At 31.1% G+C, this 17,427-nt stretch overlaps 1 protein-coding gene across 4 annotated transcripts in view; it reads left to right on the forward strand.

Moving 5' to 3' along the window:
* Gls (glutaminase) overlaps positions 1 to 17,427 on the forward strand; it is a 76,655-nt gene that overhangs the window by 42,205 nt on the left and 17,023 nt on the right. For 2 of the 4 annotated variants that reach the window (XM_078017758.1, XM_005324368.5), the window contains exons 13-14: positions 861 to 992; positions 2,209 to 2,301. In XM_078017758.1, the coding sequence (XP_077873884.1) occupies positions 861 to 992; positions 2,209 to 2,301 (225 nt within the window). Of the gene's footprint in view, positions 1 to 860; positions 993 to 2,208; positions 2,302 to 3,244; positions 5,899 to 17,427 lie in introns of those variants that run through there. The other 2 variants (XM_005324369.5, XM_078017757.1) reach the window with 2 other exon arrangements.

Consider the following 17,427-nt stretch of genomic DNA (forward strand, 5'->3'; position numbering starts at 1 on the left):
TTGTTTTATCCAATTCAAATGGTTTCCATTGGCTTGTTTTATTTGGTTTTGTGCAAGATTATCTCATTGGTATAATTTTATCAAGAAGTGCTTAATGTCTGAATGTTAGTAAGCCATTAATAAATGCTGCACTGATGAAACTAATTTTTCTTTTATCATAATTGTTGTCCAGTTTTTGCATAATGTGGACAAACTTTCTGAAGAGGATTGATTTGAATTACTTTTTATTTCTAAGATCTTCCTCTGAAAGTATACCATAGGAAAATCTTTTAAGAAGATAATAATTTCTCATTATTTTCAGGTTAAACAATGTTTTTGGAAATAACTTTTGATATATAAAGCATACATTTTTATTTTAGAACAATTAAAAAAATCGTGAAGAAGAATAAAATTAAAACCTGTGGATCATAGTTTATATGTAACCACTTTAACTCCTTAGACTATGTCTTTCAAAATTTTTTCTATATTTTATTGTATTCCAAACATTTTTATAGTTTGTCATTTATTTGCTGTATTTACAAACATGTTGATCAGTGGTTTTTTTTTTTTTTTTTTTTTAAAGATAGAGTGAGAGAGAGGAGAGAGAGAGAGAGAATTTTTAATATTTATTTTTTAGTTCTCGGTGGACACAACATCTTTGTTGGTATGTGGTGCTGAGGATCGAACCCGGGCCGCACGCATGCCAGGCGAGCGCGCTACCGCTTGAGCCACATCCCCAGCCCCTTGATCAGTGTTTATCTATGATATTTTAAGTGTTGAAATTCTCTTGTATGGATATATGCCATATATTTTTTTTTAATCAGTTCCTTTATTATTGAACATAACATTTCTTATTTTCAAATGTTTACATGAATTTTTAGGTTGGTCTTCCTGCAAAATCTGGAGTTGCTGGGGGAATTCTTTTAGTTGTCCCCAATGTCATGGGCATGATGTGCTGGTCTCCTCCTCTGGACAAGATGGGCAACAGTGTTAAAGGAATTCACTTCTGTCATGTAAGCATTCTTAATGAAAATAATGACCATACAAGTTAAGCTACCCAGTGATATTATTTTTTTACCTATTTTCCATAGTTTTCACTTTTGGTATTCTGCCTGCCTATGTGACAGTTGCTGGGTAGCCATGGAAATACTCACGGAGGAGCTTCAAGTTGCACTACCAGACAGCTCCTTTTTAATTATTCTCACAAAAAAAATTGCATTTGATTGATGCTTATGTTTTAATTTTCTTGGTTATAATTGGTTTTCCAAAACTCAGAAAATATACAGAGAAGTAGTTTAAAACCAAAAATTTTAATTAAAATTTATTGTGTCATTAATACACATAGTTGACTTACTTATTACCTACCTTTCTTTTTTTTTTTTTTTTGAAGAAATAAGCACTGCAAATTAAAATTAAGATAAATTTTTAAAAGTTGTACTACTTTTGATTAGTTCAGTATTTTGTTGTCACCTAATTCTCATTATTATTTCATGTTATTATTTTACTTACATATATTACTTTCTAGAGTCCATGTTAAGTACAATAATTTTTGGGTTTTATTTGCAGATTTTTTTTTCAATTAAAATTCTGGTTTGTTTTTTAGTCTTTTATATTTTACATGACCTAGAGAATGACCTTGGGTTATATATAAAATGAATTATAATAAATTATAACCAGAATTCTGACATATTTTTATGGTACTTTACAGTTATTTCACTGAAGAATGCTTTCATGTGGCCTCTTATATAAACCCTGTTTTACACAAGATGAAAGTTAGACAATTTGAGTGATTAAGTACTAGGGTCATGCTATAGTAAGAGTGTTCTTAGGACTTGTATCTTTATTCTGATTTCATTTCTCTTCCTTATGCCATGCTTATAGTTAGCATGCATTGTTTGTTTGTTTATGATATGGGGAGTAAACCAGAGGGCCTCTACCATTGAGCTGTATCCCAATGTTTTTTTTTTTTTTGGAGGTAAGATCTCTCTAAATTGCCAATGCTGGCCTCGAACTTGGGATTTTCCTTTCTTAGCCTCCCTACTTGCTGGGATTACAGGCATGTGCCGCCTATGCTACCTAGCTGCAGTGGTGGTTTCTATAAGATCGTAGTTAAGCCGGATCCCAGTCTTGTGGATATACACAATGTTGAGATTCACTGTCTTGTAGTCATATATCAACATAGTTATGTCATATTTATTACTTATACCTATTCTGTATAACTCTTTCCAGGATCTTGTTTCTCTGTGTAATTTCCATAACTATGACAATTTGAGACACTTTGCAAAAAAACTTGATCCTCGAAGAGAAGGTGGAGATCAGAGGGTAAGCCAAAGTCTTTCTTAGATCATTCTATAATATTCTTTTAAGAGAGAGAAATTGAGATTCGCCTGTTTAAAACTTAAGTTTGTTAGTAGTCTCATGTCTTTCCCAATCACAAATGAATGCAAACAAATTGATGATGTTTTTATCTTGGATCACTAGTATATAGATATTAAATATTGCTTTCACTATTTAAATTGGAATTCATTAGCCTAAGAGTTGGCTTGTTTTCTGCTATTTTAAGAGTTTTAGAATTGTTACATGCTATTAATATAAAAAGAAATGCTACATGCTATTAATATAAAAAGAAAGTCTTTTTTACTCTTAATGTTTGTCCTAGTTCTGAATTAAAGTGTATTTCAATTCCTTACCTGCTTTGTGGATAAATATGTAAATGAAAAGGTATTATGATATTAGTGGGAGACTTCTCGAAGCCTCTTAAGTTTTATAAGCCACTGTAGATGAAATATTTTTTCTACAATGAGTGTTTAATGGAATATCCTCATACCCTTAAAGTCCTGTTTATTATTGCAATGTTTGGCTTCATATTATCCATTTCTACTTTAGAGCTGGTATTAGAATCAGGACTTAAACTTTTTAAATCTATATGTAGTTTTTTACTGGGCCAAAGGACTTATATTGAGAATTTTAATTCAGTACCTTTGCATCCCATATGAAAAATTTTTATACTAAAATTACCTATTAGACTGTGAAGCTCTTGTAAACAATTTTAGTATATACCAAATAACTTTTGTTAGTGCCACATTAAAGTTTTGTTAGTTGCAATCAAAGCAACTTCTTATAATATTTGAGAATTTTGCCAAGTTAACAGAATAAAAACTTTATTGGGAGTCGACATGAGTAACATGAAGTAAAATGTCAGATGGTGGTGGGTGAAAATGTTAACAGATTTTAATAACGTTCATTGAAAAATACCATTTTATAGCTTGGACCTTTCTTCACTCAAGTACACTAATAAATTATGTATGTTGCTTGAACAACTAGCATTCCTTTGGACCATTGGACTATGAAAGTCTCCAACAAGAACTTGCTTTAAAAGAGACAGTGTGGAAAAAAGTGTCACCTGAGTCAAATGAGGACATCTCTACAACTGTAGTATATAGAATGGAAAGTCTGGGAGAGAAAAGCTAAAGAAATGGGTTCTAGTTTCAGAATGTTTCTTCATTTAACCTTTCAAACATCTTTAGCTTTTTTGCAAACTATAAATATTTATTTGAATTTTTTGTGTTCTCAACCTTAGGTGCTGGAGCCGTAAGCTTTTTAATTTTTTTTTTTTTGCTTATAATCTTTGTAAAAAGATAATAGTTAAAAAGTGGATTTGTTGGTCTTTAAAAAGTAAATAAAGCAAATTTGCTTTATTTTTTAAAAATACAAAAAAGAAATTAAAAAAAAATCTTGATTTAATTAAAAATTTTGCCTGTATAGCCAGATAATTCTACTAAGGTGTCATTTCTCAGTTCTAAAATCTACAAATTGAATTAATAAATTATTGCATTTAGTTTTTTTATTTTCTATTTTTAAAACTGACATGATGTTGATAGTAGCAATGGAAAGTACTTCTATGCTAAATACAAAACTAAAAATTCAAAGTAACAAATTCCAAATTACTTTATTTATAATAGCAGTAGATTATAAAATTATTTTAAGTTTACATGAATGCCATTTTTAGCTATAGATTGGTGTTAACTTTTTAAAAATTCGTCAAAACTTTGGCAAACACTTTAAAATATATCTCATTACTTTGTTACTGTGCAACTCCTGAGTTCTGTCCTGAGAACTATCTTGTACAGGAGTGTCTTTACATATTGAATCTTTCCAGCCAAAGAATTTCATTGTTAAAAAGCTATAATGGTTACTCAGAAGGAGAGATAGTGTGTGTCTTCAATATGAATTTTATTTTCATATTACCCACGGAATTTACATAACTTTTTCTGTTATAATTACATATGAATGGCAGATTTTGATTTTAGCTTTTAATAATTTTATTATTCTAATAATTTCATAAGTGCTAATGAATATTTCTTTTGTGGTAAATTATAACATCTCATAAAGTTTGTTTTATTTGACTTCTCTTGGAGTACTTAGGAACTGAATTTAGTCTAAAGGTAGTAAGTATGCTACTAAAATATCTGTTTAGATCTGAATCTTTTTGTTCAGTTATAAAAATGCAATATTGAGAATCAAAACTTGTTTTTAAGAGAAGAATTAGGTTCTATGTAACCTGATTTCAAATAATTATGCACAGTATTTTAAAGTCTGTCTTGGCAAAGTGTCTGTAAAATTCTGTAGGGCCTATTCACACTTCCTCCTTCTTCCATATACCTCTGTGGTTTTCCCCATAGTTTCAGGTTTGGTTTTTTGGGTTTTTTTTTTAATTTATGTCTAAACCAGTAAATTTGGAGGGAGAAGTTTGAGAAGGAAACCTTTATGGCTTCTTAGAATGATGGCATTTATGTGATATGGCAAAGTCTGTAAAAGTATTATAGTATAGCAAAAGAGATTTTACTGAGTAATTTAGATATCTTTTACAATTTAGATATCAGGTACAAATTAGATATAAGAAATCTTGGTCATATGATGTCTTGAGTTTGAGAACTATATTATTAGGGGAAGAAGTTTCCCCCCAGAGGTGCTGGTCAAAAGCTTTTGGGCTTAGGTGTTAAATTTAAGTATTTAAGTAATTATATATGAAATTTTACAGAGTTTTACTAAGAATTTTACGGTTACTTGATGTTCCTGTGATATTCAGATATTTATACTAACTGGATGCTTCTCAAGGCCTTGCCACTGCTGAACCTATGGACAGTGTCACATTTGTGTTAGTTCTACCATGGCTATTTGTGATTCAAGTAACTGAATGTCTTAATTGGCATGAAGGCTTTATTTTTTTTCCCCCTTCTCTGATCTAAATTATTACATTTTCCCATTTTGCTCATAGGTTGGTTTTACTTTATAAAATTAAAGTTGTTTTCATATTGTGTACATATTTGTATAGATTTCAAAATTCGGTTGTTAATTTGTGGCACTTCATATAATGTCGGTAAGGCCTAACTGCACACTTAAAAATGAAGTAGGGTTATCCAAGCTACTCTGTTTAGAGACTTTTTAAGAACAAGCATCCAGAAATTTTTATAGGAGGTATGAATGGAAGAAGAAGTAAGATGCTGTGAATAGGCCCACAAACTTTTAAAAAGAAAAGCTTTGCCAGTGTAAGTACATATTTTGATTCTTTCAGTATTCTTAATATCTTTTCAAATAAAGTTCTTGAAAAGTACCCAGTATTGTTGGGTTTAATGTTTTGTGCCATTATTGATTCTTGATATTCAAGCATTTACAAATAGCATTTGTTTTTCTTTTTTTCCTCCTTTTTGTTGGCATCATTAACATTTCATTTGAAATGCATATTCTTCTTGATATATTTGGTTTTTAGCATAAATGTTGTGCATTTTATCTTAGTGTTTGGATTAAAACATTTGTGTTGTTTAGCTTTCTTTCATTTGCTTTGTATATTTAATAATGTACCTTTATTTTCCGGTATGCCTACTTTTTGTATTGTACAATAAATTTATTTTAAGCTGATTTTATTGTTTTTTTTTTAATATATAAAAGCAACTATAACATTTTTAAGTACAACAAATGGGATTTTAACTTAGGGAAAAATTATCCTTATGAAGATACTATTTGAAATGTTTATTTTCCTGAGACTGCCTCAAAGTGAAACTAGAAATACTTAAAGGACTTTATTTGATTTAATTTTTATTTTTAATACAGTATAGTGTTGGTGGGCTTTTAGGGGAAGAGGATGTTTCCTATTGGTTGTACTAGAATTATTTGAATAAAGACCTTTCTCATAGTCCCTTGCCCTCCTTGATTAAAAAAAAAAAAAAAGAAAAAAAAAAGCCCTATTTGCAGAATTTTCCTGCTCTCTGAGGAAGAATGTGATTGATATTATTCAATATGTAACTTTCATTTTATCTGTTGTGTCTAAAGAGTAGGAAAAATTGCTAACTGAAATGACGAGTATCATAGTGTTGCATTACAATAAAACTATTATTCTTAGTTGACTTAATATATTTTTTGAGTAGAATGACTATAATATAGAAATTCACCTCGGCTTCTTTCTTAAGGGATTTAATTTTCAGAAGAAATATTTGTATGTTTCCATAACATAATCCAAATTATAGACTGCATATATTGTAGGTCATGTACTTTTAACATTTCTCTATTTGACTAAAACTGCCATACAACTAAAGATTTCCCAAGCATATTGTATAAATTTTAAAACTTGCTTGCTTAATTTGCATTAATATGTGGGATTTTTTTTCCAAATATTTCTTTTTGGACTAATTAATAAGGAATTTCAGTATGCTATATTCAACTTATATAACAGTATATGATTAACTTGTTTCTAAAGGAAAATTTTCTTTAACTGATTTGAAGCAAAGGCAAAAGAAATTCAAAATGCTTGTGGTCTTTATCTGACAGTATAGAATTTCATAGGTATATATGTATGTGGAAAGAGCTGTTAACATGTTGATAATTTATATATAATGTGTGTATATGTTGTATATGTATGTGTTTGTATATTTATTTCATCTCCCTGTTTAAATCTATTTATATTCTGAAGGTGACCAATAGTTCTTTCCACATAGTATATTATGTATAAATGGTTCATTGATCTATATTCCTTTTGCGGTGGCACACACCTCTAATCCCAGCATATTGGCAGGCGGAGGCAGGAGGATCACAAGTTCAAGGCCAGCCTCAGCAACTTATCCAGGCCTTAAGCAACTTAGTGAGTCCCTTTCTGAAAATAAAATATAAAAAAAGGGCTGGGAATGTGGCTCAGTGGTAAGTGCTCCTGGATTCTATCCCTGGTACCAAAAACAAAAAAATAAAATAAAATTTTTGCTGCCCCTAAATTTATAAAGTGTAACGTATTCTACTTATTAAACTTGACTTTGTGGTTTCTGTTGTTACTCTTCCCATTCACTACCAGTACTGTCAGAGTAAAAGAGTAACTAACAATATTGGGGAACTCCAGCACAGGGAAGAGGTTTGACTTTGAGCTCTTCCCAACATTTATTATAAAGAGTTGGCCAAGCAGTGTGGTGCACACCTGAAAGCCCAGTGGCTCAGGAGGTTGAGGTAGGAGGATTGCAAATTCAAAACTACCCTCAGCAATTTAATGAGGCTCTAAGCAACTTGATGAGACCCTATCTTAAAAAAGACTAGGGATATAGCTCAGTAGCTAAGTGTCCCTGGGTTCAATCCCTGGTACCCTCTCCCCTCCCATCCCCCTCAAAGTATTCTGTTCAGTTTAAATAATGTACTTTTCAGGTTGACAGTGTATGGAATGGTTTTATTTAGTTTACTATATATAATTTTTATGTTTAAAAAATCTGCTTTACTATTCATTTGTAGAATTTTGAATTTTTTACTGGATGACCTTGAAAATGCTAGAATGCATTTTTCAAAAGATTTATGATCAGTCTATTTAATATGTGATTTCTTCTCAATTCCTATTGTGCCATTTATAGTAAGTATTGTATTTATAAATGTATAATAAAACCAAAACTAGATGTCAGAGATTTGGTATATAAGGAAGATTATTACCAGATACCATGACCCTAGATTTCATTTAGATTTATTCAGAATGGACTTTACTTTAATTAGTCTGTTCTGTTCTGTGTCATGGAATCCAAGGGCAAAATTATATGTATAACATACATTCAAGAATATCTAAGTTAAGCAATATTTCTTTTATTTCAAAATAACACAGTTAAAATATTTGTTTCTTACATTGCTTAGAAATACAAGAAATTTATTTGGATTGGGAGAGGTTCTTTTATTTTCCTCCCAATCCAATAGTTTATTACTGTAAATACCTAAAAATGTACGTGATTTGTTGAATAAATGTAGAAAATTATGAGGACATTTGAGGCCAAATCTACCCTATGTAAAACAGAATTGGCAAAACTTGATATTTCGTAGAGTTCTTAATTTTCATAAGGAGTAAGAGAAAAGATACTTATTTCTGAAACAGGAAGACTGATAATAAATCTTTAAGTAATTCTGTTACTGTGGTATTCAAACTTTATTTTCTATTTATATTTTGTGAGCATATCAAAATAAGGAAATTTTAGATTGACTTTGTTTACCGTTTCTGTTGTATAGATGATTGTATTTCTATTAGTAATTTTTATAAGTTTTGGGTAATAAAGATTTTTTTATATACTATATGCCATATGTATAAAACCTGACTTTTATAAGGATTTCCTGACTTCCTGATTCCTTCTAAGTAATTAGCACTTTGATGCATTGCTTTTTTGGTGGTATATGTGGTATTTTTTTTATAGATCATACCCAACAATAAATTATTAAACACTTATTATTGGAAAATGGTCATATATTACCTTAATTTTTAAAACATGAATTATGATGGACTCATAAAGCTCATTAGAGGTCTTGGGTTGTAAGCTTAGTGGTAAGTGTGTACTTAGCATGCTAGAGGTCCTGGGTTGTATATCCAGCACCAGAAAAAAACAAATAAAAAGAAAAACTTCATATTAGAATAAGTACCTAATACTTACTACTTCTGGCAACTGGTTTCATAACACTGTTAGTCAACTTTTTTTTTTTCCCCCAGCACTGGGGATTAAATCCAGAGCAAGGCAGGCACTCTACTACTGAGCTGTATCCCTAGCCCCTGGTTATTCAACTTTTTTTTTTTTTTTTTTTTGGTATTAGGGATTGAACCTAGGGACACTTAACCACTGAGCCACATCTCCAGCCCTTTTAAGCAAATTTTTAATATCTGAGGATATGGTTTTTCTAGACACAGTATTAAAATAATAGCCTTTGTTTCTCTAAAATATTTATCTTTCTTAAATACTTTTAATTCAGATACCTCAGGTGATTGAAATTATCTAGTTGTAATACTTATCTTTTGGAAGGAAAAATTTTTACCTGAAATAGTCTTAAAATTTTTGTTTTCACATTGCATTTCTGGTGATTTTTATTTATATAACAATATACTCTGCCCTGCAATTATACTTGAAACCCTGAGCTATAAGTAAATTTATATTTTTTAAACAGCTGAAGTATTTTTTTTTAAAACGTAGTTCAGCCTTTCTGGATCTTTGTACTTTCATTTACCATAATCTTGTATTTTTTTTAGAATCACAGAATTGAGCTTGCAAGTATTCCTAAAGTTTGTAACTCCCACTCCACCCAGACCCCTTTCCAGAATTTTTAGCACTTTGTTTTCTCTATTAACATATTTACATTTTTAAAATGTTTTTATGTAGTTGTTCTGTTGTATGTTTTGTTTCAACAGACTTTTAAATTTATTTTTAATGATCATAATTGGCATTAGCTAATGTGACTATAGGTTATTTTGCAGTCTGATTGTATCATCAGCATTTATTAAAACTATTTAATTATATTTTCCAGTAAAAAAACAATGTGCTGGAATTAATCAAATCTATCAAAGTTAGAAATGAATGTTATAGTTATACAGTAGTTCTAAAAATAAAACATCACTCCAGAACCTTTGAAAGAAAGTGAGTGTAGCAGAAATGTGACTCTAAAAATAAACGTTGCAATGTTGGCTTTTTAAAATAAATTCCTTTGGGGTTAGATTAAATATATAAGTAAAAAAATATTGTACATAAGCAAAAGCTACTCAAGTTCTAAACAAATGTTAACAGAAAAAACACTACTCTTTTCTTTACGTATTAACTTTTCCCAGAAATGTGCAAAGTAACTGCCTGCTTCCCTTGTTGTATTTTAAACATTTGAATCAGTAAGTGTCCTCAGAACAAGTTTTCTGATTTTTAATTTATTCTATTTATAGAACATATTGTCTTCAGTATCAATTTCATAATTGGTGGATTTTTATTTTTTATTTATAAAGAAAAATGTGTATTGTGTTCTTGAAATTTATTAATTTTTTAAAGGCCTTATTGACTTGTAAAATGTTAAGACTTAAATATTGTTACTCTCAAGAGAATATTATTCTCTGAAATTCAGGTGTACTTCATTGGTAGAGTGTATGCATAGCATGTGTAAGGCCCTGGGTCTAATCACCATCACCAAAAACAACTGATTTTTTAATTCTCAGAATTTAAACTTGCCTGGTTAGCCCTTCTATGAGTTTATAAAAGTGAAAAACCTTAAATTTTAAGAATTGGGCCCTTATTTAATGTAAATTCTGTTTGCTTTTACACAATGTGTACTAAAATAAGAATGTGCTAAAATATTAATGTCAACTATAATTGTAACTAACTACTCATACTTGAACCATTTCATTGTAAATTTCAAATTGAAATCTTGATCTTCAATCTCTTATTAAACTTCTCTTTAGTTCGAGGTCAGAATGAACAGTTTTTATTATTTTGTATGTATCACTAGGGACAACATAAAACTTAATCCTTAAGTCCTGACCTTCTTCCACTAAATGAGATTAATGATGTTATATAAAACCATGGTATAAATTATTAATTGAACTCTTCCCATAGTCTATTGTTTTATTCTTTCTCCTAGTCACTGAAAATTAAAGATTATAATGAGAAAATTCAATATATTGTCTTAATTTACAGATTATACTTTCTTTTTCATTCTTTTATATCATTATTTGTCTTTGGCTGAAAATGAGATAATTTTAAAAATTATAGTTACTCATGAATAGGTTTTCATTTCTGAATATTCATGTTGTTTATATTTTCACTTCCAGATATTTTTAGTATTGTTGACATTTGCCATTCTAGCTTATTTTAAAAATAAAGTTAAAGAAAATATATACCTGAAATGTACAAGTCGAAACTTCTTTTTTTCAGTATAGTATAGCTTTATTCTTTAGTATTTTGCATAAAGCCTGGATACATGCATCTTACACACAATTTATAACCTGAATAAGGAAATAGACCAAATAATAGTTTTTGAGATGAGTATTTGAATTGAAATGAATGAACATTTTCTATACAATGAAATTTCATTGACCTCTTGATGAAATTATAGGACAAGTGATTTTGTTAAAGTTCTGTGGTAACTAATACCATTAGCTCTCTTTAATCATACCAATAGAATATGTCTCTTTTATCATCCCTTTTTACTTGAAAGAGAAACTTTAGAGAATGGGACTGAGGAAGAGGGGGAATAGAGCCTAACTTTCTATTTACGTATTAGTGAAGTTTTTCAACTAAAACATGCTATTTCAACAGGACTTGGAGACTATCTTTTTTTTTTCTGAAGGAGAACAAAGGAGAAAGAGAATTAGTTTGCTGTGTTTTTAACTAAGTAATAAAGACTTAAGAAGCTGTGATTTTTATTCAGTCTCTACTGTGTAATTTTATTTTATATCTACCATACTTGCTTACTACAGAACCAGCACTGTTGTTTATTTGGTATGCCTTGTGTGTTGGGTTTTGTCATATTATTGTCTACTTATTCATGTGTTAGTATATTTACTTGTTTGGAGGAGCTCTGGTTAGAGGAGAATTTACATATTATATTCTGTAGTATTTGCTTTGCAAAAAGTTTTAATGAGTACCATTGTGAAACAGGGTTTTTTTGTTAAAAATTTAGGATCTCCTGCAAAAATTTCTTAATAGATTAAAACTTTCAGTGTACCTTATGCTTTTATGACTTACATGGCATCAATGACTGCTGCATGAGTATTTTAGGACCTGAGTAGGCTGTCCATTAGGCATATACTTCCATGTCTTGTGTATTTTGCTCCACTTTATAATGCCTGTTTTAGGTTTTTTTTAAATCCTTGTGCATTTTGCTCCACTTTATAATGCCTGTTTTAGTTTTTAACACAATTTTTACTAGTTCTATGACTAAAATTTTTTTCCTCAGTCCTTGAGTGAAATTGACTCATGAAGAAGTACTGAATTCATCATATTTCTCATTCATGCACAGTAGTGATCACACATTTGAAATAACCCTGTGTACCTAAAATTGGCAGAAATTGAAAATGGAAAGAAATGCCCAATTCATACCTCTTCCTTATGCCAAAGACCTTGGAAGTCAGAATTCCTTTTGTCAGAGATGCCTATCATAGGAAGCTTAGTAGTGTACATACCAGAGCTAATTATAATTATATTAGTCCTTGCTTGGGTCTAAACACATCAACAGAAACCTAGGAATATCAAATTTTAAATAGTTGAATAGCATGGCTTCTAGGATCACTGGTAATAACTAATATTTATTGTGATTTAGTATGGGTCAATCATCTACATAATAATACATGTTTTAAGAGTTCTTAAATCCTAATAAAAACTATGAAGTAGATAAATACTAGGAAGAGGTATTTTATTACATCTATAGGTTCTGATTATATTTTATGTAAATTCCCTAAGGTTGCATACTTTTACAGCCAAGATTTACACACAGATGATTTTGGTTTCAGGGCTCATCCCTTTTGACAACAGACTATGCTTCTCCCATTATGAAATGTAATGAGTGGCTGGGCATGATGGCACTTACCTGTAATCCCAGTCTCAAAATAAAAAATAAAAGAGGTTGGGAATGTGGCTCAGGGTTAACCTGCATTCAATCTCTGGTACTGGAGGGAAAAAGTAATAAGGAATTTGTGTGTTACCTTATTAATAACATTGGAATAGTTCATGAAAATTAAAAGACTAACAATGTCAAAATCTCCATTGACCAAGATTTTAGGGAGAGTTCATATTAAAGTTACTCTGTTTAATCTGCAATGATTATATTTTTGTTCTAAGGTATATAGATGAGAAAATCAAATCCAAAATTATTTGATTTAGAGAGGGTCAGTCCTAAATCCTACCATTTAAAACCATCCTTTATTTCATTTTTTATATAAGTGCTTTCAAAATGTTCTTGTTATGTACTTCTACAGTATTAAATGCAAATTAGTATGTTAGCACTAACAGTTGGTGTTTATCTAACTCTTACAAATTATTTTAGAAAATGCATTTAAAAATTTTTTTATTTGCTGCCTCTAGATGTCTGTCAGTTAAATTTAATTTAACAATCTTAATCAACCTTTGTCCCTTAGAGCTTTTTATAGAATTCCAAGTATAATTTTCATTTGTCCTATTTACATATAACAGTTCATGATATGATCCAAGAATGAATTGATCTTTGTTCACATTTGTGCTTGTTTTTAGGAAGTGCTTTTTTTTTTCTTTTTTAAACCAGCAACACTAGAATGATTCAGTGATGAAGATCAAATTCCTGTATTTGTCTAGATCCATTTATAATTATCCTTATATATGTGTTTTGGTTTTAATGATAATGTTAAATCTAAGCACAGTCACAACACAGGTATATGCAATATATACTGTACTGTGAAGAAACAATTCTGCTGATTAAATTATACTTAAAAACCAACCTATTCCAATCCCTTTACTCTGGAAAATTGGTGGTTTTGTTAATGTACCCATTTTACACTTAAATTGCTCTTTTTAAAATCGCTTTTGTAATAAACGTTCTGTGGTACAAGAGTGGTCAGATAATGCTCATTCCTTTTATGAAGTTGTATTCCAAACTTATATGACTGTAAGAAAGTGGCTGAAGTAACAGGCTCCTTTGGTTTCAGGCTTCCATTTTAGGGTTCTGGACCCTTATTTTACTTAGTTACCAAATTTTCATCCTTTCTGTGTAGCAGGAATTATTTTCTGCTTGTGTTTTCTCCTCTTCATTTTGGCAGTATGTATAAGGCTTGCTAATATACAAGATTCGATTCTTCTATATATAATAAAAAGTGTATAACCTTTAAAATTATTTTCTTTAGGTCTTTTTTTTTTTCTACCAAGTAAAAAACAAAAGGAATTATTACCCCCTCTCTTTGCATTTCACTAGTTTTTCTTTAAATAATACACAAACAGAAGTAATTCAGAATGTTTGGCTAATTTAATTTGATGGAGTAGTCTATATAATTTAATCTTAGCATTATTACAATTCATCTGTATACATTAGCCCTTGCATTAGTCATTCACTGGTTCATTCTTCATTAAACCAGTATTTATATTTTACCTGTGTGCCAGACACTGTAAGGTAATGCAAATGATATGATCTAGCTTGTGATGTTTGCAATCTAGGAGATAGTTATTGAATAAATAATTACTAAAATAATTTAAATGGTGATAAGTGATTTACTACTGATGTATATAGATGTAGTTCATTTTAGCCATTATAAAGGAAGTGAATTGCCAAATAGTATCTCTTAGAGTGACATTTTTATACATCTGTAACAAATTTTGAGACACAGGGATATAGTGAAGCTAAAAGTGTAAGAACCTGAATGCCAGTATTCAGAGAAGGCTTACTTGTGTGTGGGGGGGGGAGTAGTTGCAGACAAAAATGCCATCTATCTTTTTAATGTTTTATTTATTTTTAAAAAAATTGTTAAGTAATACAACAATAATAAGTAAGTAATAGAAACATACAGAGTGCTAAGTGAGGATCTAACAAAACCTCATTTACTCTTGGTGGTTGGGTATGGTTGATTTTTCCCTGAAAGATACTTAAGTTTTAAGAGTCAGAGGAAGAGTGGAATAGGACTGATAGAGTAGTCTGGCTTGAAGGTCCCAAAACAGAAAAGAGTTTAACACATTTGAGAAGGTAAAATATAAACAAGGAAGAGTGAGTTGAAGGGGATGTAAGATTGGTCCTGGATGACTTTAGAGACAGGACCATATTATGTAGAGTGGGTGAACTTTCATGTATTTCAATGTGCATCAGAATTGTTAGGATGTCCAAATTTTAAAATGCAGCTTCCTAGGGGCACAATCCCATAGCTTGATTCAATCATCTACATTTTTAATGTGTACTCTAGGTGCTTCTGCCAAAGATAGTTCTGTGGACACAATCTTGGAAACATTTTTACAGGGTTTAAGATTCCACATTAAGAGTTGTAGATTTTATTTCAAGTACAACATGAAACTTGTAAGCTTTTGAGAAGAATGATGTGACTTGATTAGCACCATTCTGTAGAAAACAGACTAGAGAGACAAAAGTTGAGGAGAGGGACATAAGATGTGAGGATGGCTTAGACTAGAAGTAAGAGACAGGATATGTGTGAAAGAGAATAAAATATCTAGTTGGCTGCCCAATTTTTAGTGTGAACAATAGGGCTGAAACTGATGCATCTACTATGATGGAGACCATTGGTGAAGCAATATATTATAATATATTATAACTGTTAAAGGATCTGATTACAAATAAAAGGGGGTTGGTTAACAGTTAACTAACAAGTAGGTGATTATGTTTCTAAAATAACAAAACATCTAAGGGGAAAACAGTCTAGGACTATTACCTTTAGTAAGGTAAACTGCTCTGCCAGGCTTAGTGGTGGAATGTATGTTGGCCTCATGCCTGTCACCTTGTAGTTGCATGCTGGCCATCCCACTTTTAGCCTCACCTGAATGGCAAAAGTGGAAGAAGAAAGGAGAGAAACGAGTAATACCTAAATCAGGAAAAATCTTTTCCAGAAATCCACCAGACCCTAGCCAAACTAGTGACAAGGGACTCCAGGAAAGTATCTTTTAATTGAGCACATTGCTACCACTATTAAGTAGAGATGCTGTTAGAATGGAATGGGTGAGAAGTGGATAATTGGTAGGCAATTAGTAATGTGTGAAAACTAACTTCCCTTTGAAATATTTGGATTTGTAAGATATTTAAGTAGTGATGATGGGAAAGAAGTCAGATATGGGCCCAAACTTAGGAGAATGGTATAAGCTGGAGATGCAATTTTGTGTGTCCAGTGTGAGATTGTAGTATTTGGAGCATTGGTGATATGTGAGATTACCAAAATAGATAGTGTGTAGTAAGAAGGAAGGAGAACTCTACATAATTTTCCTATGAACACATATGAAAATACCTAAGTGAACACAACCATCCTGCCCACCCACAAGAATGGGGTCCTATTTAGAATAAGGTATATACTATGCTTCTATAATTTTATCAAAATGGATTCTACTATCATGTATAACTAAGAAGAATCAATAAAATCCAATAAAATAAATCTTTTCAAAAGAAAGAGCACACTTTGCATTGAAATTTTTAAAAAGGTGTGGGGAGATCAAAGATTGCATTCTAAGGAACTCTCTTTTTTAAAAGTAGGGTAGCAGAGAAGGCAATTCCACTAGGGCAAAGTAGACAGAGGAGGAAAAAATCCAGGATAATGTATCAAGTAGTCAAGGAAAAGAACATTTCAAGGAGTTTGGAACCAGAGAAAGTAAAATTAAAATTAAGATGAGGGTTTTCCATTTATATGATAACCATTCTGGTTTTCTTGTATTAAAATGATTAGTTTGAAAAATAAAAATAGTAGATAGCATGGCCATTTTTTATTGTTTGGTAACCTGCCTTCTCCTTTTCAAAATACCTTTATTGTATTGGGGATGTAAAGGTCAGAGAACTTTTGGACTAGAGAACGTTTGATGATTTAAAAAAAAAAGAAAAAGATGCAGTAAAGCTAGGCATGATGGTGCACCAGGAATCCCAACTGAGACTAAGGTAGGAGAATTACAAGTTCAAAACTGGTGTGGGCAACTTAGTGAGTGCCTGTCTCAGTATTTTAAAATAAATAAATAAAAAGGGCTGGGGATATCCCTCAGTTATAGAGTGCCCCTGGGTTCAATCTCTAGTACCATAGAATTTTGAAAAGGAAGTTGGGGGAAAGGAGAAGGAGATCCTATAAAAAATGAGAACTTAAAGTAGACATAAGACACAGGCATTGGCCAAAAAAGTGAGGTCCCTGAAAAAAAATGGGGTCACAGTTTTGGTGTCAGGAAGGGCACCTCCTCCAATAAAATAGGACACAGAAAGGCAGAGAGGTTTACAGACAGCTGGGTTAAGGGGGTATCAGCTTTCTTTTCCTGAAGCGTATGAAGGAAGGCTTTCTTTTGAAAATGGGTTGGGGAGATGTGTGAAGTTTCAGAGAGTAGGGAAGATAGGAAATGTTTGCTGTAAAGTAGAAGAGAAAGCTGAAGGAAACCTAGCAGTGTTTTCAGAATACCACTGAGGTTGGTGACCCTGGATTTTTAGCAGTGGCAAATACCATCTTGTTACTCTTAGTATCCTGTGACTGTGTCCTGAATTTGAATTTAGGCAGGT

The sequence above is a fragment of the Ictidomys tridecemlineatus genome, chromosome 7, assembly GCF_052094955.1.
Source record: "Ictidomys tridecemlineatus isolate mIctTri1 chromosome 7, mIctTri1.hap1, whole genome shotgun sequence".
Classification (NCBI taxonomy): Eukaryota; Metazoa; Chordata; class Mammalia; order Rodentia; family Sciuridae; genus Ictidomys; species Ictidomys tridecemlineatus.